Source organism: Cricetulus griseus, chromosome 5 (assembly GCF_003668045.3).
Source record: "Cricetulus griseus strain 17A/GY chromosome 5, alternate assembly CriGri-PICRH-1.0, whole genome shotgun sequence".
NCBI classification, from domain to species: domain Eukaryota; kingdom Metazoa; phylum Chordata; class Mammalia; order Rodentia; family Cricetidae; genus Cricetulus; species Cricetulus griseus.
The window spans coordinates 12,674,650-12,698,649 of NC_048598.1; the positions used below are offsets into that span (position 1 = coordinate 12,674,650).

The 24,000-nt window shown below is 43.0% G+C and overlaps 1 protein-coding gene across 1 annotated transcript in view; it reads right to left on the reverse strand.

The window, feature by feature from the left end:
• The window catches only part of Dnah14 (dynein axonemal heavy chain 14), a 197,374-nt gene that overhangs the window by 136,314 nt on the left and 37,060 nt on the right, over window positions 1-24,000 (reverse strand). The window contains 9 exon segments of the mRNA XM_035445296.1: window positions 1,642-1,873; window positions 6,151-6,404; window positions 11,233-11,320; window positions 17,815-17,889; window positions 18,674-18,792; window positions 18,879-18,983; window positions 20,747-20,918; window positions 22,187-22,308; window positions 23,510-23,755. Of these exon segments, the coding sequence (XP_035301187.1) occupies window positions 1,642-1,873; window positions 6,151-6,404; window positions 11,233-11,320; window positions 17,815-17,889; window positions 18,674-18,792; window positions 18,879-18,983; window positions 20,747-20,918; window positions 22,187-22,308; window positions 23,510-23,755 (1,413 nt within the window).

Sequence of the window (24,000 nt, forward strand, 5' to 3'; positions counted from 1 at the left end):
AGGCAGAAGCAGGCGGATCTCTGTGAGTTCGAGGCCAGCCTGGTCTCCAGAGCGAGTGCCAGGATAGGTTCCAAAGCTACACAGAGAAACCCTGTCTCGAAAAAAAAAAAAAAAAAAAAAAAAAAAAAAAAAAAAAAAAAAAAGAGTTAGCTTCTTTGGGGTTGTAGATTGTAGGCTGGTTATTACTTTGCTTTAAATATGATATTCACTTATGAGTGAGTACATACTATATTTGTCTTTCTGGGTTGCCTCTCTCAGGATGGTTTCTTCCTAGTTCTTTCCATTTGCTTGCAAATTTAAAGATGTCACTGTTTCTTACTGCTAACTAGTACTCCATTGTGTAAATGTGCCGTATTTTCTTTATCCATTCTTCAGCTGAAGGGCAACTAGGTTCCTTCCAGGTTCTGGCTATTGCAAATAAATGTTGCTATGAACTTAGTTGAGCAAATGTCCTTGTGGTGTGAATGTGCCTCCTTTGGGTACATGCCCAAAAGTGGTATTGCAGGGTCTTGAGGTAGATTGATTTCTAACTTTCTGAGAAATCGCCAAACTGATTTCCATATTGGTGTAGAAGTTGGCATTCCCACCAGCAACAGAGGAGTGATCCTTTTATTCCACAACCTCTCTAGCATAAGCTGTCATCGCTGTCAGTGTTTTTTATTTTAGCCATTCTCCACAACCGCAGAGAAGCTAGATCCCTCTTGCAGAAACACATGGAAGAAGATGCAGAGATCTATAACTAACCATTGGGTCACCTCTCAGAGTATGATCGCAGTGAGGGAGGAGTGACGATATGAACAAAGGAGTCAAGACCATGCTGCAGAAACCCACAGAACCAGCTGACTAGGGCTAGTGAGAGATCACAGACTCAGCACTGTCAACCAGGAGCTGGCATAGGACTGAACTAGGACTCTTGAATACTCTTGAATGGTGTGGCTTGGGCAGTATATGGAGCCACTGGCAGAGGGACCAAGGTCTAGCTATGTGCATAAATTGACTTTGCAGAGCCCATTCACTATGGAGAGATACCTTGCTCAGCCTAGACATGGGTGGTGCACCTTGGCCCTGCCTCAGAGAGGTGATGGGACAGACTTAGTTGACATCCTAGGGGAGGCTTTACCCTCTCTGAGGAGTGGATGGGAGGTTCAGTGGTGGGGGGAGGGGGGGAGGAGGGAAGAGTTGGAGAAGAGGAGGGGGGTGGAACTGGGATTGGAATGTAAAATAAATAAATAAATAAAATTTAAACAATGAGTTAGATACCAAGTTTAGAGACCCACAGAACTAACAGGGTATGCATGTGATTAGCTGCTATAGGAGAGCCGATGAATTTACAGAGCTTTAGGTCATGATTTACACAACAACAAAACCAAGGGGGAAATAGAGCAGAGAAATAAACGGTTCCTTCCCTCACCTCCTGCACTGTCAATCAGTCAATTCATGCAGTAAGATTCCAGGTACAGGCAAAGATGGTTGGCTTTCATAAGACCCTTCACATGGTAGACACTCAAAGTTTATTTGATGGAGTGTACCGTAATGAATGTGTTGGTAAATACAATGAACATTTTAACAGCAGTAATAGTGTAAAGTTAAGATGTGATTGAAGTCTGTGTGACAGAAATTCTGGATACAGGAGCTACTTACTTTTGCTAGGTCTTTAACAGTTTCAGTTTTTCCTACCCCTGCTGGCCCAGCACAGCAGCCTCCTAGGTTGAAGTACAGGGCTGACATGAGAGTCAGCCAGCATCTTTCTGTGAGGGGCGTGATGATCAGCCTTGGTGTGCAGCCCAGGTACTCGTAGCCATAAACATAATTGGTGTTTCCTTGGGATATGTAACACAACTTTTGCTTTTCGTTCCATTTATATTGCAAATGTCTGAAAGCAATACTCATATATTATTTGGGCAAAAACATTTTTGCACATAGAAACATAATCATTTTAAAACAATTTAAATAGACCCACAACCCCTTGTGTTAATAAGCAGAAATTAATACTAAGTCTCAGTGGGAGCGGCTGTCAGGACACAGAAAAACTCTGCCTACAAAACACAGATGCAAAAATCCTCAATGAGATATGTGCAAACCAAATTGAACACATCAAAAAGATTTTATACCATGATCAAATTTTTTTCATTCTAGAGTCATGGGGACAGTACAACATGCCTAAATCAATAAACAGAGTCCACCAAATAAACAGATTAAAAAGAAGCTCAGGGGTCGGATAGTGGAGAACACCTTTGATGCCAGAGCTTTAGAAGCAGAGGTGGGTGAATCTGTGAGTTCCAGGACAGCCAGAGCTACACAGAGAAACCCTGTCTTGAAAAGTCAACGAAACAAACAAACAAACAAAAACAGAAAAAAAACCCAAAACCAATCAAACAAAAAACAGATAAAAAGACAAAAAACACATGATCATCTCATTAGATGCAGAAGATTCTTTGTCAAAACCTAACACTCCTTTATGATAAAAGTCTTAGAGACACTAGGAATGCAAAGGGTACACTTAACATGATAAGGTCAGTTTATATCAAGCCCACAGCCACCATCTTCTTAAAGGGAGGAAAACTCAAAGCATTTGCACTAAAGTCAGGAACAAGACAAGGCTGTCCACTCTCTCCATCCACCTACTCAATATAGTGCTTGAAGTCTTAGCTAGAACAGTAAGACAACTGAAGGTAATCAAAGGACAACAAACAGGAAAGGAAGAAGGAAATCCTTATTTGTAGATGATGTGATTGTATACATAAAAGACCTTAGATACTCCACCAGGAAATGTCTACTGCTGATAAACACTCTCAGCAAAGTAGCAGGATAGAAAATTAACGCACAAAACCCAGTAGTCTTCATAGACATAAATGGCAGACAGAGAAAGAAATCACGGAAACAGCACCTTTCACAATAGCCTCAAAAATATCTTTGATAACTCTAACCAAGCAAGTGAGAGACTTGAATAAGAAAAACTTTAAGACACTGAAGAAAGCAATTGAAAAAGATGTCAGAAATTAGAAAGATCTCCCATCAGCAGGACTAATACTGTAAAAAACCAAAAACCAAAAGCAATCCTCAAATACTGCTCAAATTACTCTGCAAAATAGAAACAGAAGGAACATTTCCAAAGGCTTTTTTTTGAAGCTACTGTTACCCTGATTTTAATTTCATAAACTGCTATGTTGCTGAAAGTGACTTAGCGGCTGTAGAAGTTTCCTGGTGACATCTCTAGGGCCTTCTATGCACAAAATCATAAAAAGAAATACATAGATTCACTGCAATCATCATAAAAATTTCAACATAATCCTTCACAGAAACAGCAAGCAAGCAAACACACAAATAAGCAACAACAAAAACAACCTTCACCTGGAAATCCAAAATCCCAGGATAGCTCAAGCAACCCTGAAAAATGAAAGAACTTCTATCACCAGCTCTGATTTCAAGTTGTACTTTGGAGCTATAGTAATAAGAACAGGATGATATTGGCATAGAAACAGACACACTGATCAATTGAATAGAATTGAAGACACAAAGCAAGTCTACATACCCATGAACACTTGGTTTTTGACAAAGAAGCTCAAATTACACACTAGAGAAAAGATAGCATTTTCAACAAACGGTGCTGGTCAAACTGGATGACTGCATGGAGAATTAAAATAGACTCATCTCTATCACCCTGCACAAAATTCAGTTTCAAATGGATCAAGTCCCTGAGTCTGATAGAACTGACAGTAAGGCATTCATTTGAACTCATTGGCATAGAAAGGGACTTTCTGAACAGGACGCCAAGAGCACAGGCATTAAAGCCAAAGGTTACTAAATAAGACCTCATGAAGCTAAAGGGCTTCTATATAGAAAAGGACACCATTATTTGAAAAAGTGGCAGCCTATAGAATGGGAAAAAACCTTTACCAATTATACATGACAGAGAGTTAGTATCTAGAATAGGCTAAGAACTAAAACAAAAATGAACTTAAGAAAAATAACTCATTTAAAAATGGGATATAGAGCCGGGTGTTGGTGGTGCACGCCTTTAATCCCAGCACTCGGGAGGCAGAGGCAGGCAGATCTCTGTGAGTTCGAGGCCAGCCTGGTCTCCAGAGCGAGTGCCAGGATAGGCTCCAAAGCTACACAGAGAAACCCTGTCTCAAAAAACAAACAAACAAACAAAAGGGTTATAGAACTAAACAGCTAGTTCTCAAAAGATGATACACAAATGGCTGAGAAATGAGTTTTTAATGTGTTCAAAATCCGTTGGCATCAAAGAACTACAAGTTAAAACTACTTTGAGATTTCATCTTACCCCTGAGAGAATGGACAAGATTAATACAACAAATGACAGCAGCTGCTCGTGAGGCTGTGGCGGGGGTGGGGGTGGGGGGGGGTGAGGGGACCACGACACTTGCTTACTGCTGGTGGGAGTGCAAACTGGGAAAGGTCAATACAGAAATCAGTGTGGAGTCTCCTCCAAAGCTGCAAATCCATCAACTACAAGATCCAGCTACACTACACTTGAGTATGTTCCCCAGAGGGTTCCATATCTTCCTACAGAGATGCTTGCTCCTCAATGTCCTCATCAGAAAAGTCTCTTCTTTGAGTAGATGGTAATGACACAGAGACCTAAAATTGGACAAAGTATATGAGAGAGAGAGAGAGAGAGAGAGAGAGAGAGAGAGAGAGAGAGAGAGAGAGACAGACTTTGGAGCACTCAGCCCTACATTCGACGTCTTTATCGAAACTCTCACTTCAAGGCTTGGGATCTGGGTAGAAGAGGTAGACAGACGGTAGGAACCAGAGGTGATGGGTGATTCCCAGGAAACTGTCTTCCAGACACCACAGGGTTTATATACACATGAACGCACAGAGACCGTGACAGCAGGCACAGACCTGCACTGGTCAAAGTCCAGACACAATCCCAGCACCGAGAAGAGGAAGTGGACACAAAGGCCCACCCCTAAGCAAGACATTATTTGTGATTGATGCCTCTAAGAAAGGGAAAAATCAGTTTTCTCCAATGAGTGATATGGGTATATGGACCACATTCCAGGGCACATGAGTAATTGCTCAACACAAAACAAAATCCGTATTTTTGTGAGCTTTTTGTTGTGTTAATTTTTTGTCTTACTGGAAAATTTTGGTTTCTCTGTTTTGATTTTTACTTTTTGGGAGACAGATAAAGAACTTGACGTTAGTGGGTAAGGAAGTGGAAGGATCTGGGGGAAGGGACAGGATATGATTAAAATATATTGTATAAAAATAAAAAAGCAAGCAAACAAATCAAAGTACTAAAATCTGTGGGAAAATAACATTTACTTATGACTGTATTAGTAGAAACCACGAGGTACAAATTTATAGTAATCTAGTAGTCTTTACACATCTTAAACAGTTTAGGGCTGTGTTGCTTTTGAATACAAGTGGAAGCTGACAGTAAATGGCCGCCCAGTTTCCCGCTGAGTGCCCTTCTCTCATTAGACTATAATTAATACTGTGATGTAGTTGTTTGTCTATCATTCACACCTCTCAACCCCTTCTGGAACAACAGAGCAGATTATAAAGAAATTAACCGAGTCAATCTTCAAAATAAAATTAAGATAAAAGCAATTTAGAACTATCTGTATGCTACCACCTGGCCAACTCTCAGATGAGAGAACACATAACTAGGTAAAACCAGAAAGCCTTTTCATTTAGTGTATGGGACCCATGCTCAAACTTGCCTCAGCAGAAGTAGCTTCTCTTTCTCTGTGCCTTCACTAACTGACTCCAAGCAGGAGGAAAAGTTGCTGAGTTGGATTATTGACTAGAAACATTCTTCTGTTTCTTTAACCTTGTCTGTTCCACACTGAGAGCATGGGAGGAAACGAGGCACCATGCATACCACCCATCACTACTGCTGAAACCTGTTCCTAGGCTTAGTGACAACAGACAAAACACACACACCAAACTGAAGAGCACCATTGGCTCAGAAGATAAGGCAGAGGGGCAAGTGAGGGGAGGGAAGAGGACCAAGGGAGCAGGGGTAGGACCACAATGCTTAGAGGAGCAGCCCATCCTTCAAGTGCAAACCGAGATGGACAAAGCCTGAAGCAAAGAAGCTAACGGTCCATATGTGAGAAGTTGTTCTATGTAGTTCTTGGTTGGTTTTTTTTTTTTTTTTTTGCCACTTACCTCGTCCACTCAAAGTCCTCTGCACTGCAGATGTTCTTGGCTAGCAGGTCTGTCACAATGTCCCTGCAGTGAGCAGTGATGGTCAGCATTGCTGCTAGCATGACTTTTGTGCGAAACTTGCCAGCGTTTAGTGTGACCAGCACAACCAAGTCTTCCATATGACATAGTACATTGGCATGGACTGCTTCTAGACTTTTCCTTACATTAGAACTCATAAAACCTTTCATACAATCATTATAGAACATGATCTGTCTCTGAAAAAAAAGAGAGATGGAAACACATATTAATAGAAGCATACGATCTTGTTTTTCATTAAAATATTTCCATGAATTAAATGCTACGGATCTATAGGGGCGATTTGTGTGTAAAAGAAAGCACACGTAGGTTTGAAAGCTGAATTTTGATTGATGCTTATGACTTCTTTATGTTTTCTAAATCTTATGTTTTAAAATTCTGTTGTTTTTGTTGGTGTCACATATGTACATTGTGGGTCATACACGCTTCATCTTCCTTTCCTGAGCCCTTCTCTGTCCTCCAGAGCCCCATCCTACTTTCAGGTTTGTGTGCCTGTGTGCCCACTGGATTTGCCAAGGGCTGCTTTCGTGGAGAATTGGTGGAGTGTTCAGCCCTAAGTGGTCATTTATATCACCCCCTCCAAAGCTCAGGGACCGTCAAGGAAGGAGGAGGGCAGATAACGCAAGAGCCAGAGGATGGGCAGGTGTGCTGTAACCAAGAAGTCTTCTGACCATGACATGTCCTGTGTACCCATGAACTCACTGCATTACTGAGTAAGACCCCCAAGAGACTGGGCTCATAGACATTTCATCCTGGAAGGAGGAAAGGCACACGAGGCCTGTCCCTCCCTGAGGGCCTCCTGCCGGTTATGGGTGACTGCAGGAAAGGGTGTTGCTTTCTTTGGCAGTGTTATCTAGCCTGTTGTCCATGCTCCAGGGAATAAATCTTGCCTTCTTAAAACATGATCATTCAATAATAACCCGAGCACAATAACAATGGTGGAGAACCCCAAGATTAGGTTAGTGTTGTCTCCTCGGCTCTCCTAGCACAAAGTGCATATATCTGTGGTTTTAAAAGTCATGCGGCTTCTTTTATCTGATTCACTGGCACATTCATTCATTCTCCCCAGACATATAAGAGCTGTGCGAAGAGAATGCCTTAAAACCAGGCAGACCGTGCAGGTTAAAGAACGCAAGCCATCAGGAAAGCTCCCGAGTCTGGAAAATGAGGTCAATTGGGACTTCTAGACAGGGTCTTTAGGAAGAGGATCATGATTGGATAAGGGGGCAGCATGAACTCACTTTGAACTATGCTGAATTTTTAAAAAGATTTTATTTATTTATTATGTATACAACATTCTGTCTCCATGTATGCCTGCGCACCAGAAGAGGGCACCAGATCTCATTACGGATGGTTGTGAACCACCATGTGGTTGCTGGGAATTGAACTCAGGTCCTCTCGAAGAGCAGCCAGTGCTCTTAACCTCTGAGCCATCTCTCCAGCTTGAACTATGCTGAATTTAAAGTGCTTAAAAACATATAAGTAGAGCTATACAGTTCTATCGCTGGGAATAGTTAGCATAATTATTAGCATAATAATTAGCATAATTAGCATAATAATTAGCATAATTATATATTATATATAATAATTGTGGTGATATATTTCCAGAGAAAGGTTAAGAGGGTTAGATGGTAGAAACCTAGTGCATTAATTGGCATTCCTTTTTGCACGCAACAGAAACTAACTTTAAAAGATTATTTCTTAATTTTGTGAGTTTATAATATAATTACATCTATGGGAAAATATGTTTTTGTCACATACGGCTTGTCCTTGTGGTTGTATACAGCTTGAACTCCTGAGAACTTTACTCATGTGACCTTTCCTAATCCTCAGAATATAAATTGTCTGGGGCTCTAAATAAAGTTGGTCATTGCATGAGATTTTAGTCTGCCTCATTTGTGGGCTTCATACTCCAAGGTCCCATCACCTCTACCATGGTGACACACTTATTTCTAGAGGAATCACTAAGTGCTATAGCATGGGCAAATCTATATAGAAAATCTTAGTGGCCAATATACAGAGCCATCTCGTCCCATTCTCTCAAAAATGTCTTTTTATGCTTAATCAGAGACATCTCTCTGTGGAGAGTTCCAGAGAGCTGTAAATTCAAGGGAGCCGTAAATTAGGCCCTAGGGTGGGAAATAAACAATGGGTAAGGTAGATGGGGGAGTCGCTGGGCCAAAGCACACTCAGGGACAGAGATAGAGCCCACTCTAGAGTGATTCCAAGAGCCCAGTGCAGTGTGCTCAAGCATACTTGGGCCACCAGGGACCCAGGGAAGAGCTCCTCTTAGGGAAAATTGGGCTATTTGAATTTGCCAAACTACAGAAATGTATAGATCCCCTTGTAATTCTGTCACCGTCACCCAAACAGCTTATACCAGCCTTTCAGCTTAAGACCCGGCATTTACTTGAGCAAGTGGAGAGCAAATGTGTGTTTTTATGGTCCCAGGTGACCTTAGTGAAGATTTGAAAATTGTGGTGGGTCAGGCGAAGTTTTAAAAAAAAAGGGGGGTTATTTTTAAATGAGAGAACTGTAAGTCAAGTATGCTTTCTGAGATACTTAATGGTTACTATGGTCATGGCTTTCTGCTTTCCCCTCTCCAGATAAACCAGTCTCCAAGGTTCACATTGACCTTAATGACTGACAAGTTACACAGTTTCAGATTGCATTAGTGACACTGCTCATTGTTGTTGCAGGATATTTGATCACACTGTGAACCCGAGATTGTGTTATTTACAGAAAAAAACCTGTCTCTAGCTAAGGTGGGGCTCAGCCCTCGCACACACCTTTCTCCAAGAGCTTTCTGCCGGAATATTGCAAACAGGATTAAATAAAGTCAACCAGAGGTCTAGAGGCAGAGCAAGCAGCCAGTTGCCACATGGTGGCTCACAACCGTCTGCAATGAGATCTGGTGCCCTCTTCTGGCCTGCAGGGATACGTGCAGACAGAACACTTTACATAATAAATAATCTTAAAAAAAGAAAAAGAAAAAGAAAAAGAAAACACAGAGAGTAAGAGGGAGTCAGGAGGATAGAGAAAGACACACAGTGATGTGGGGGGGCATGGAGTGAGGGAGCTCAACTGAAATCGTGGGAGAGAGGAGACGTCCAGTATGGTGGCGGAGGCGGAAGGGCAGCTGGGTGCTTTCTCTGCCTTTCTGAGTTAGCAGGTTTTCACCCCAGCATCTGGCTTCTGAGTTTTTATTGGTAAAATCAAAGGATTGAGATTTTTGTTAACACACACACACACACACACACACACACACACACACACACACACACAGTCATGACAAAATACCCGACAAGAAGCAACTTAATAGGAAAGGATTGATCTTGTTTCCTGGTTTGAGGGCACAGTCCATCATGTCAGGAAAAGGCATAGTACAGGAGGGGTAGCAGTTCTCAGCTGTGGGACCAGAAACAAGAGGCTGCTTGCTCTCTCTCATACAGATAGAGAAAGAACAAGGCGCTCACCAGGGCTATAAAACTTTGAGGTCTGCCTCCCATCCCTGACCCCTAGTGACCAGCTCCCTCGAGGCAGGCATCTAGCACCTCTAGCTGGGACCACAAGTGTGGGAGACTTTTCACATACAAACCGGGACACAGATCTCTGAAGGCCTTATGAATTAGGACTGCCCCCTTTTCTTATGACCCTTCAGTTTTTTTTAGTGAAAGATCAAAGAAACAAACAAAAAGTCATCCTCTCAACTCCACGGTTACTTCCCTACCCCCTCTTCTGCCCCACCCCACTCTTTTGCAGTACTGGACATGGGCTAGTCTTTCATCAATTCCTTAAATGTTATCCGCCTTTGGGGCTCCTCTGTCTTCTCTTATTTTGTAATTCTGCTGAGGGGGATTTCACACTTTTCTAATTTTCTTTCCTTTCCTCTTTTAACAAGTGTGTGTGTGTGTGTGTGTGTGTGTGTGTGTGTGTGTGTGTCTACATATATGTCATATATGTATGTGCAGGCATCATGGGGTTAGAAGAGGTGTCTGATCCCCTGGAACTGCAGTTATAGAAGGCTGCCAGCTGCCACATGGTGCCTGGGAACCAAAGCAGGTCCTCTGCAAGGGCAGCCAGTGCTCTTAACTGCTGAGTCACTGAGCCAACCGCCACAGCATTACTCTTTTAAGCTCAAGAGAAGCAATACAATGAACACCAACAAATTTGCAGAATGCTATTAACACCAACAAATTTGCAGAATATGGCCTTCTACCAAGATGTTCATGTCCTAATCCCTAGAACCTGTGATGATCCCAAGAGACACAGCAGATGTGCCCGAGAATGTTGAGATGGGGGAAGATTACTCTGGGTTATCTGTGTTGCATGCATCCTTACAACCAGAGACTTCTTCCCATCTCTGAGCAGGAGGTGTGGCTACAGAAGGATGGCTGGGATCATGAGAAGCGATGCAACCAGCTCTGAAGGAGGAGGAAGAGGCCATAAACTGAGGTGTCCTGGCCACCTTCTCTCTAGGACCTGGGGGAGGCCAGGGATTGGAGCCCCTTCCCCCTAGAGCCTCCACTCACATCTGCCAACAACGTGACCTCAGCAGGGAGCCCTGCACTGTTCTTTTCACCCACAGGCCTTTACGACGACCAATTTAGAAGTTTTAAGCCAAGTTTAGAGTAACTTTTAATGGTAATGGTAAAAAATGTGTTGAGTGCAATTAGTGACACTTTTAGGAAAATAGTTTATGGGTGACTCTTATTTCATATTATAAACTGAATATTTTAAACTCTAAGAGGGTGAAGGAATTCTAGAATGAATAACTGTTCATTCATTATAGAATGAATTTATCAGCCGCCAGCTTTCTGTAATAATTTTGCTATTTATCATGTCATTTATGTACCTACAAATGCATTTCATCTTATTTTTAAGTACATTTCAAACTAACCAGGATGTATCGGTACCTTTCATAATAGCTCATTGTCATATTTTTACTTTCTCAGAACTGCATCCACACACTCATCCCTCTCATGACGCCAGGGGGCATCCACTCACCACAGTGAGGACAACTTGTCCTGGATGTGATAGTACCCAATCGGAAAAAGTCTGGAAGTCCCAGTCTTCAATACCTTGGATCAGAAATCTATAAACCCAAAAGATACATTTATGTTATCCATTCATGCTCATTGATGATGCTACTTAATGATGAAGCATTAACCCTGCTGCCATTTTAATCTGAACAGGCACCCATGAGTGATGTAGTCTTTAGGGTTCCCTTTACCGGTCAGTGTCTGGATTGGTAGAAATATATATTGGCTTAACAGAAGAGTATATCAGTCTTGAATTATAATGTTATCAGGGGTAAAAAGCTAAAAAGGCTGTGTTCAAAAATAGTTTTTACTGGCCAGCCTGACCCCTACCAAAGTGAGTGTACCCTCTGCTCCTGCCCTACTCCTGCCCAAAGTCCATTCACCCCGGATCTCTCTGGGCCTGGGCCTGCTTAGAGTGGAACCGCCCAGGCAGGGAGGAGGAGCTCCCTGAGTCTGGAAACACCTCACTCTTCCTTCCCCCTGTGCCCGGTCTGACCCCTACCGAGGCCAGATACCTACTTAGTGAGGCGACTACCAGGAGAGGCAAGACCATCCAGAGCTGCAGACATTGAAGTCTTGGCCCCCACACACCAACGGGTGACAAGAGGAGATAGAGAGACCCAGACCTGCACCCACTGGAAGAAGAGATGGGAAGACAACAGTATAAGAACACACTCAACAACAGAAAGACCAATATGACGCCACCAGAATCTAGGGACTCCACACCAGCAAGATCTGAAAATCTCAACACAGAGGATGAAGAAGAGATGGACCTCAAAAATTATCTTAGGAAGATGATAGAGACCTTTAAAGAGGAAACAAGAAAATCCCTTAAAGAAATAGAAGAAAAAACAAGCAAAAAATTACATGAAATGGAGGAAAAGACCAACCAAAAAATTCAAGAAGTAAACAAATCTCTTAAAGAATCTAAAGAAAGCCAAGAAAAAACAACCAAACAAGTGACGGAAGCACTCAAAACAGTTCAAGACATGAAAGCTGAAATAGACACAATAAAGAAAAGACAGAACGTGGGGATGCTGGAAATAGAAAGGCTGGATAAACGATCAGGAACTAAAGATGAGAGTATAACCAACAGAATTCAAGAGATGGAAGAGAAAATCTTCTCAGTTGTGGAAGACTCGCTAGAGGATATACAGTCATCGACCAAAGAAAATCACAAGTCCAACAAATCCCTAACACAAAATATCCAGGAAATATAGTCATCGTGAAAAGACCGAACCTAAGAATAATAGGTATAGAAGAAGATGAAGATATACAGCTCAAAGGTACAGAAAACATATTCAACAAAATCATAGAAGTAAACTTCCCCAACCTACTGAAGGATATGCCTATGAAAGAACAAGAAGCTTACAGAACACCAAACAGACAGGACCACAAAAAGAATTCCCCTCAACACATAATAATCAAAACATCAAACCTACAGAATGAAGAGAAAATATTAAGAGCATCAAAGGAAAAAGGCCAAGTAACATATAAAGGGAGACCTATCAGAATCACACCTGACTTCTCAATGGAAACTTTGAAAGCCAGAAGGTCCCTCATGAACATCGATGCAAAAATATTCAACAAAATACTGGCGAATTGAATCCAAGAACACATCAGAAAAATCATCCACTATGATCAAATAGGCTTCATCCAGGGATGTAAGGATGGTTCAACATACAAAAATCCATCAATGTAATCCACCATATAAACAAACTCTAGATGTTGAAAAAACCTTTGACAACATCTCTTCATGATAAAGATCTTGGAGAGAACAGGAATAACAGGAACATATCTAAACATAATAAAAGCAATATACACCAAACCAACAGCCAACATCAAACTAAATGGAGAGAAACTCAAAGCGATTCCTCCAAAATCAGGAACAAGACAAGGCTGAACACTCTCTCCATATCTCTTCTATGTTGTACTTGAAGTTCTAGCTAAAGCAATAAGACAAGAAAAGGAGATCAAAGGGATACAAATTGGAAAGGAAGAAGTCAAACTTTCACTATTTGCAGATGATATGATAGTCTACATAAGTGACCTGAAAAACTCTACCAGGGAACTCCTAGACCTGATAAACACCTTCAGCAAAGTAGCAGGATACAAAATTAACTCAAAAAATCAGTAGCCCAACTATATACAGATGATAAATGCAATGAGAAAGAAATCAGAGAAACATCACCCTTCACAATATCCACAAGCAGCATAAAATATCTTGGGGTAAAACTAACCAAAAAAGTGAAAGATAGTAAGAACTGTACAGTAAGAACTTTGAGTCTTTAAAGATGATACCAGAAAATGGAAAGATCTCCCATGCTCTTGGATAGGTAGAATCAACATAATAAAAATGGCAATCTTGCCAAAAGTAATCTACAGATTCAACGCAATCCCCATCAAAATCCCAACACAATTCTTGAGTGATCTTGAAAGAACAATTCTCAACTTTATATGGAGAAACAAAAGACCCAGGATAGCCAAAACAACCCTGTATAATAGAGGATCTTCTGGAGGCATCACCATCCCTGACTTCAAGCTCTATTACAGAGCTATAGTCCTGAAACCAGCTTGGTGTTGGCACAAAAATAGACAGATAGACCAATAGAATAGAGTTGAAAACCATGATATTAACTCACACACCTACAAACACCTGATTTTTGACAAACAATCCAAATATATACGCTGGGACAAAGAGAACATCTTCAACAAATGGTGTTGGCATAACTGGATGCGGACATGTAGAAGACTACAGATAGACCCAAGCCTATCGCCCTGCACAAAACTTAAGTCAAAATGGATCAAAGATCTCAACATAAATCCAGCCACACTGAATCTTCTAGAAAAGAAAGTGAGGGATACCCTTGAACGAATTGGCATAGGAGACTGCTTCCTGAACATTACACCAGTAGCACAGACATTGAGATCTACAAATAATAAATGGGACCTCCTGAAACTGAGAAGCTTCTGTAAGGCAAAGGACACAGTCAGTAAGGCAAAACAGCCCACAGACTGGGAAAAGATCTTCACCAACCCCACATCTGACAGAGGGCTGATTTCCAAAATATACAATGAACTCAAGAAGCTAGCCACCAAAACCACCAAACAATAAAATTAAAAAGAGGGGTGTGCCAGGCGTTGGTGGTGCACGCCTTTAATCCCAGCCCTCGGGAGGCAGAGGCAGGCGGATCTCTGTGAGTTCGAGACCAGCCTGGTCTACAAGAGCTAGTTCCAGGACAGCCTCCAAAGCCACAGAGAAACCCTGTCTTGAAAAAAAAAGTGGGGTGCAGAAGTAAATAGAGAATTCTCAACAGAGGAATCTGAATTGGCTGAAAGACATTTAAGAAAGTGCTCAAAATCCTTGGCCATCAGAGAAATGCAACTCAAAACAACTCTGAGATACCCTCTTACACTGGCCAGAATGGCTAAAATCAAAAAACACCAATGACAATCTATGCTGGAGAGGATGTGGAGAAAAAGGAACACTCCTCCATTGCTGGTGGGAGTGCAAACTTGTAAGACCACTTTGGAAATCAGTATGGCAGTTGCTAAGAAAAATGGGAATCAGTCTACCTCAAGATCCAGCAATTCCTCTCTTGGGCATATACCCCAATAATGCACGTCCATACAACAAGGACATCTGTTCAACCATGTTCATAGCAGCATTGTTTGTAATGGCCAGAACCTGGAAGCAACCTAGATGCCCCTCAGCTGAAGAATGGATAGAGAAAATGTGGTACATTTATACAATGGAGTACTACTCAGCAGAAAAAAGCAATGACATCTTGAAATTCATAGGCAAATGGATGGAACTAGAAGAAACCATCCTGAGTGAGGTAACACAGTCACAAAAAGACAAGCATGGTATGTACTCACATATGAATTTTAGACATAGAGCAAAGGATTACCAGCCTACAATCCTCTTCACCAAAGAAACTAGGAAACAAGAAGGACTCTAAGGGAAAAATGCATGGACCCCAGAGAATGGGAAGGGGCAGGAACTCCTGAGCCTATTGGGAGCATGAGGGTAGGGGAGAGGGAGATTCCAGAATGGGAGGAGAAGAAGAGGAGGGGACAGGAGGAAATGGAGTAGCAGAAATGTTGAGTTGGGGGAAGAATAGAGGCGAGCAGGATGAGAGATACCATATTAGAGGGAGCCATTATAGGTCTGAGGAGAGATCTGGTACTAGGGAGATTTCCAGAGACCTACAAGGATGACACGAACTGACAATCTAGGCAATGGTGGAGAGGATACCCTAAATGCCCTTCCCCTATAATGAGACTGATGACTACTTTTTATGCCATCCTAGAGCCCTCATCCAACGGCTGATGGGATCAGAGGCAGACACCCACAGATATACACTGAACTGAACTGAACTCTGGAACCTGTTACAGAGAGGGAGGAATGAAGATCGAAGGGGTTGTTACCAGGTTGCTGAAACCCACAGAAAGAGTTGGCCTGTACAAGGGGGAGCACATGGACCCCAGACTGCTGTCTGGGAGGCCAGTACAGAACTGATCCTGACCCCTGAACATGGATGTCAATGAGGAGGCCTCCACACTCTAGGGGGACCCTGGTAGTGGATCAGTATTTTTCCCAGGTGCAAGAAAGGACTTTGAGAGCCCATCCCACGTGAAGGGATGCTCTCTCGGCCTGGACACATGGGGGAGGGGCCTAGGCCCGGCCCAGGATGATGTGGTGGACTTTGGGGAGCCCCGTCGAGGGTCCTACCCTGCCTGGGGAGTGGAGGGTGGATGGAGTGGGGGGCACTTCGGGGGTTGGGGATGGGTTGGAGGAGGGGAGGGGAAGGGGGAGGGAGAAGGGATTGACATATAAGCAGGCTGGTTCCTAATTTGAACTAATAAAAAATAGAAATGAAGAAAAAAAAATAGTTTTTACTGGGGGCATTACATCTTTCTGGTTTCTACCCTGTCAATATCATCTGGGATGGAAACAGAGGCAAGGGAAAGACAACACATTCTCCAAAGATTAGTAAATAGCAAGAGTTAAGGCAGCGCTTCCATACAGAGAGAGGAAGAACATGCAGCTGGGAGCCAGGTGGGGAAGAGCTGGGAGGGGAAGGAATAGGATTCAAATATATTGCATGAAAAAGGTTTTTAACAACAATTTGAAAACGTAACACAACTGCTCTAGTCAAACTATTTTTAGAAGCCTATACTCTGGGGTACTTTCTTCCCTGAACGTAGATGGCAATCACAGAGTAATAAACAAAAGAGAATATTGAAGACACCAAGCAAAGGCTGTCCCTCAGCAATGCTCGCCTAGTGCACAAGGTTCCGTGTCGGGTCTCCAGCACTGCTCACCTCCAGGTCTAAACCTACTCAACAGTGTGAGGGAGTAAAAGTGCAACAGAGACACAAAGTAGTGAGCCCGACGCTTTTGAAAGCAGACTGGAACTGGCTTGAGTCATGTCTTGGCTGATATTTGATGCCCAAGCACACACAGACACACACACACACACAGACACACACACACACACACACACACAGACACACACACACACACACACACACACACACACACACACACACACACACACACACACACAGACACACACACACACACAGACACACACACACACACACAGACACACACACACACAGAGACACACACACACACACAGAGACACACACACACACACAGAGACACACACACACACACACACACACACACACACACACAACGGCCCACATAACACATACAAATACAACACTCAAACAACACACACAATGCATACACAGCACACAATGTATACACAGCATACACATACAATGCACACACAGCACACACACACAGTGCACACACACAGCACACACACCTACGATGCACACACACAGTGCACACACGATGTACACGCAGCACACACGTGATGCACATGCAGCACACACACACGGTGCACACGCAGCACACACACGGTACACACGCAGCACACACACACAGTGCACACGCAGCACACACACGGTGCACACGCAGCACACACACACGGTGCACACGCAGCACACACACAGTGCACGCACACACACACACACACAGTACACGCAGCAGCACACACACACGCAGCACACACACACGGTGCACACGCAGCACACACACACACACAGCACACACACACAGTGCACACGCAGCACACACACGGTGCACACGCAGCACACACACGGTGCACACGCAGCACACACACACGGTGCACACGCACACACACAGTGCACAGTGCACACGCAGCACACACACACACAGGTGCACACGCAGCACACACACGGTGCACACGCAGCACACACACACGGTGCACACGCAGCACACACACACGGTGCACACGCAGCACACACACGGTGCACACGCAGCACACACACACGGTGCACACGCAGCACACACACACGGTGCACACGCAGCACACACACACGGTGCACACGCAGCACACACACGGTGCACACGCAGCACACACACACAGTGCACACGCAGCACGCACACAGTACACATGCAGCACGCACAGTATGTATAATTTCAGGGTTTAAATCCTGTACTCACTTTTTCAGCACATCGAACATGCTTTTCTCCACATTCACCATCCACTGCTCCACAGCAGTTCTTACTCGGATTTTCCTATAATTTGTTAAAAAATATTATCAAAATTACTATAATACTTTCTTTCTTTGAAAAACTTGTAAGTTAAGTTCTTGACACACACATTACTTTTGGGGCAAAGAACTGTAAGACTGTACATTCTAGTTTTTACCAATTTTTTTTTACTTGGAAAACCATGCAGTAAAACACATTTCTTTAGGGAATTCTGATATCAAAAGTAGGAATATAATTAGATTTCAGATAACATAGAATGTGTGAGAGATAAATTGTATTATAAGATACTCAGCAGTTAAGAGCACTGGCATCACACAGATACACATGCAGGCATGTAAATTAAAAAAAAAAAAGTAAAGGTATTTTTGGAATTTTCCAATACCTAAATTGGGCTGGGGGCTTTGTTGGGTAGGAGAGCTTGGGCATGGCATTGCTTTTCCTCAGAAACCAGCTGCTGGGGGCTGGAGGACCCTCTGAGGCTGGCAAACGGGATTAGTGAGGCAGAAGGCCTTGGCTTGCGGCGCTTGCCTGGGAACCCACCACGGTGAAACCGGGGTCAGAACAATGCCCACAGATCCCACAGAGCACATTCCGGGTCTATCTGAAAAGTCAGATTCCCGTGGGGCAAAAGCTAGTGTGAATTAGTGCCCAGGGTTGGGCAGTTCTTTGTTCCAACTTTACGTTAAAGTGAAAGTGAGCAGAGAGCCCGCTGTGGTGAGGTGGGGGAGCCTGTGTTCACACGAGGACACCATCTGGAAGAAACAGTGGCTCTAAGAGCCTAAGTGTGGGGTCGCCGTGCTCCTCATACTTGGGCAGCACCAGGCCCTCTCCTTCCGCCGAGATGAGCATCTTCACAGACGGAGGGCCAACTTCGTGTTTCCATAGCAGCACGTGCTTCACGTTTTCAAAGCATTTCGAAAGATGAGGCTGCAAACCAGAACACGCCCATCAGTCACACAGTAAAGCCCCGACAGAGAGAGGACATGATACCGAGAGGGGACAATGCTGTTTACCTGCACGGAATTGGGGTTTGTGCTGTTAGCTAGAATATGAAGAAGTTCAGCGTTGCTGAGAAAGTAGAATCTTGGGAAAATCATTCTTTTAGCGTCAAGGTAATCCTGTCCAAAGCCAAAAGAAATGCTGCTGAGGGCACGTGTCCGACCGCCCTGGGGATCATACCTTCACCTGGCCTGCAGTATTAAAGGTGCGGTGCACACTAGATCCAGCCAGATGGTAGCTCAAGCTCCATGAAAGCTGAAGCACTTCTTAGTAAGGCAACACTAAAGGAAAGGGAAATGAAAGCAGAAGCAAGCCAACAGCAGAGCTCTGCCCTGCCACACGGCGCCTCTACCGTCACCACCATGTGACGGCTGAGCACAAGTATCGCCAGCACGCCTCCCTCCTCTCCCAAGCTTGCAGCTTTCTGGCCTGTTTGTCATCCCCACAGAGGGCACATCATTTCTACAAATGATCTCAGGCTCTACTCCACCCAGTCCCCCACGCTTCTCAACCCATGCTACAGCTCATTCATCTTTCCAGTCTTATCTTTTGTCACAGGGTGGGTGTGGCCTACGGCGTCATTTCCCTCGTTCCTCCCCCATGTCTTCAGTCTCTACCTCGTAGAAGGCCTCTGCTGCCAATGAATTTTCTCTCATTACAAAGACACAGGGAATCCTCTCCCCCCTCTGCTCTCTCTCTGCCCATGCACTTGCCTTCTCTGAATTCCTGAGAAGACAGTTTATTGACTCAGGTTTTCTACTCGTCTCTCAGTATCCTCACATGCTGCAATTGCCCCTTCCAAACATTTTGGGAACATGTCAGTCTTTATGTTACGCGGCATTTTCCAAAGCCCCGTTCTTACCTGTATCATCTCACATTTGTTCCATTGCTTAGCAACCCTGTATTTCCCTTTGTGTCCGCCCCCCAGCCCCATCCACTCTTATCAACACCTCTTAAGGATCAGCTCATCACGCCTCTTCTTTACCCATGATGCTTCCTGGCGGTTTCATACGTAACCACTCACCCTTTAGCTGGGACCACAATGCTCTATCAGGACCCCAATACAGAAGCCAGCCACTCTTATGCATAGAAAGAGACCTTTCTGGAAGCCTGGAATCTTGGCGACAACATTGAGAAACTATGGCAGTAGATCTAGTAAGTGAGGGAGCAGTGAGTTGTTCGGTATGCGGGAGGCAGGCCCTCTGGACAAAGGGGTGACTGACGGCCTGAACAGGATGGAGACGTTATCACTGTGCAGACTGGTTCATGATCAGAGACTCATCAATCATTTCTAGGGCTTCCTAGTTAAGATCTTCAAATCACAGCTGGCTACAAGTAATGGAAACCAGGAGAAGGAAAATCATGGGCCAGGGATTGTACCCACAGTTGACAATGTCCACTTAAGTGTCTTACGGGTGGGTGAGCATTGAGCCTGAGCACGATGTCCTTCTATGGGGACGCCTCTAGTTCCCAGCTCTGTTTTGTGATTTCCGGCCAGCTCACAAATGTCAATCATCCTGCCCCAGCTTCTGCAGTACTTACCACCTTAATAAAGGCAGGACTAATACAGTCGTTAGCCTTCATTAAGTGTTAAGTAAGAGCTCTCTCCAGGCCAGTTCAGGTGCTTCAAATGCACGAAGCTTGTGGGAGGGCTACTGCTCTTCTTGGCTTAAAAAAAAAATGTTGCTGTATGGAAAAGCGTGGTGCTTCTCTCGAGGCTCATTTGACTGGTCCACCCATCTTTTTCTCTTTTGCTAGTACTTTCATTAAAACAAAAATGGCAGTGAGAGTTAGAAAAGCTGCTGGCAGGGACACAGAGAGGAAAGTCTGCCCTGATGCACCACGGTACCGCGGCACTTGGGGTCTGCTGTAGCTTGCTTACCTCCAGACTTTTCTTTATGTTTTCAAGGTGTCCATTGCAGATTTTCAGAACGTCGATGATCCTTGTAGTGACAGTTATGTGCAAAGCGTTGAGTTTGTTCAGCACTCTCCCCGTTATTTCTCTCCACATGATAAGCACCTGGGAGAAAAGTCTTGTTTCTGTAGGCAGCTGTCTTTAAAGATAAAAATAAATGTGAATAATTCTGAGAGTGCTTCAGTGAAAGCCTACCCTATTGTTGAATTTATCAGATAATTTTGCTGAATTTATAAGACAAATTTACTTGATTAGCCATTGTATCTATTTTTATAAGCAGTATGTATTTCAAGAAAAACAGGGTGAAATACAATTATCATTTATCAAGATTTTGCTTAATGTATAGCAGACAACAGATACACAGAAATTCTATATAAAGATAAGTAAAAGCTGTCTGTGTCTCCAGTCTGCAACTTGAATGTGTCCCCAAAGCCAGCGTGCCCCCAGCCCCTGACACTGGGAAGTAGTAAAACATGTAGGAGATGGGCCCTCATAGAATGAACTTAGGTCTCTGTTCCCAGTTCTAGCACCATGAGGGACAAGGCTCCTGCCATTTGCTCCTGCTGTGATGGGTGGCTGCCCCTCCGCGTGTCTACAGCAGCCATGTAGACTGTAAATTCTTCCTGGATACCTCCTTTGTCTCCATTTGAACACTCTCAAGATTAAGCACTTTTAAGAAGCTAGAAGTCAATTAGTTGGAGCGCTGTGGATGAAGGAAGAGAATGGGACCCTTATCGCATGCCAAGTCCCGCTACTCCAGCTGGTGCAGAGTGGGAATTTCTCATTTATGTATGAACGCCATGGAGAAGCATATTTCTTACTAACGTCAGAACCGCACTAATCGCCCAGAACTAAAGAGACACATAACATGTGTCTGTAATGTTCCGATCGATGCAGCTCAGTTTTTATAACTTTATTTTAGCAATCAAGGGAACTATGTTTTCAAAAGGAAGATGACCCTTGTAGTAGTCTATGGGTAAGAAAGTAACAATGGTCTAACAGTTCATCCCTGTATGTGTCCGTCATCACTTGGCCAGAAGCAATTCAGGGAGGAAGGGTTATTTTGGTCTACCACGAGGGGAAGGTATGGTAGCTGGAGCAGGAGGCCAGCTGCTCACGTGGGATCCGCAGACAGGAAGTGCCGCAGGCTGTGAACACTCAATGTTCACAGTCAACTACCCATTTCCTCCTAAAGGTTCCTCAGTCTTCCCACAAATAACTGGATGTGATTGTATCCAATCACATGACTTTTCACACTCAAACCACAGTTGGTGTTCATTCATCAGAGAGATCATTTCCGGAAGGTTAAATCCCCCTGTGTATTTCTTCCTTCCTTCCTTCCTTCCTTCCTTCCTTCCTTTCTTTCTTTCACCTGCACATGACTTTTTTTAAAATTTATTTTCTTACTTTTGCATTTCTGAAGAATTAAAGATTGGCTCAAGATAAAGCCAGTCTCTCTGACATTTCATCCATTCCTCAATGGTTAAAGAGAAGAGGTTCAAGTTCTGATGCCATTCAGTCACAAGATCCTACAAGAGGAAAAAAACCTGAATATAACAATCTAAATGCATGAAATTACTAAGAATCACATAATAGAAACTGAAGTGAGGCAATCAGTGGTCACTGACATAACACAACCATAAACGCAAATAAACCTGGCTCTATTCAGTCTTTAGTTTTCAGATGTCTTGCTCATCTAATTTTCTCATACATTATATGAGAAACAAATCTTTTTGTTAAGACTTGCACACATACATAAAATTAACTCATGTAACATGCAGACTATATGTACACATATCTCTATCTATCTATCTATCTATCTATCTATCTATCTATCTATTCTTCTGATTTGGTTAAGTTTTTTGGGCAGGATGGTAACAAGTCCTTCAAATTCATCTTATTTAGAAGTAGTTCTTCCTGGATGTGTGAGTTCTTTAGTCTTTTCAAATATGCCCAGTTTACAACTTCCTAATGAATTTTTATTTTAGTAAAGGCATTTTGTGCATTTTCACAACTGTAACCAGGTTGGACATATGATCTGTTCTTGCTGCTCATTTCCAAAGTTAAAATCTTAAAATTATTTGTATCTCATTTTTTTGTGAATCTTATTTTTTTCTGTTATTCTCTTAATCACAATTTTTGTGTTACTATAATCCATTTGCTTTCTTCTCTTCCTCCCATACATTGTTTTTTTCTCTAAGGCCCATCTAAACGACATGTTCCCTTAAGTGTTCGCATATTTACAAATATGAATTCCATTTGCACAGACCTTTCTATGACTCTCTCTAATCTGTACAGAGGGACACATCCATATAACAATTATATTAATTTTGTTATGGAAGAGCCTATCAGTACACACCTGATTAAGTTTCTTAAAGCTTGAAAATTAATTTTAGTTAAGTTATTGGATGCAGGGCTGCCAGTTATGAGTTATGAGAAACTGGTAAAAGTCATATTTTGTGGATATATATATATATATATATATATATATATATATATATATAAATTTATCTTGCCCATCCAAATTAAACTTTGATATTTCCTCATGGATAACTAATGATTACTTGTATAAAAATTATTTTTAGTGTTCACATTATTAAATATTCCATCTTCTATATAAACATGAAAAGCTCAAATAATTGAAATCAAATATGAGTTTGCAGAAAGCACAGTGAACCTGGTAGGCTGCAGAAAATGAAAACATTCCCAAATCATCTCCACAGCGTCTACCTCAATTGGCGTCATATAGGAAGACGCTTTGATTGTGGCGAGGATGGCCTGGGAGTCCTCCAGCTGGGCTATGGTGTCATCGATGGATGAGATGATAAGGATGGAGTAACCCTCTGTGTGGTGAAGCACCAAATGCAGAGGAGATGTGTTCCAGAGCTCGATGATCTTAAACATCATTTTCTCAAGAGCAGCCTCATTTATGGCTGCGATCGATATTTCACTTATTTTCTTTCCATATGGAAGCAGCTGAAATGAAGAAGTCATTTAATATCCAGAGGAGCCAACAATTCCCAAAGCATCTAACATGGGAGACTTAAACCCATTTCTTGAGAGGTGTGCAGAGCCACAGCTCTGACGCTGGTGAGGTAGACCACGGGGCCTGAGTTATGACAGAGCTCTGTTGAGTCACTTGGGCCACATGCTTCATGCTCAACTGCAATGTCTTCTTCATCTCATCGCTGGCAGGGACAAGGGCCTGCGTTCTCCTCATG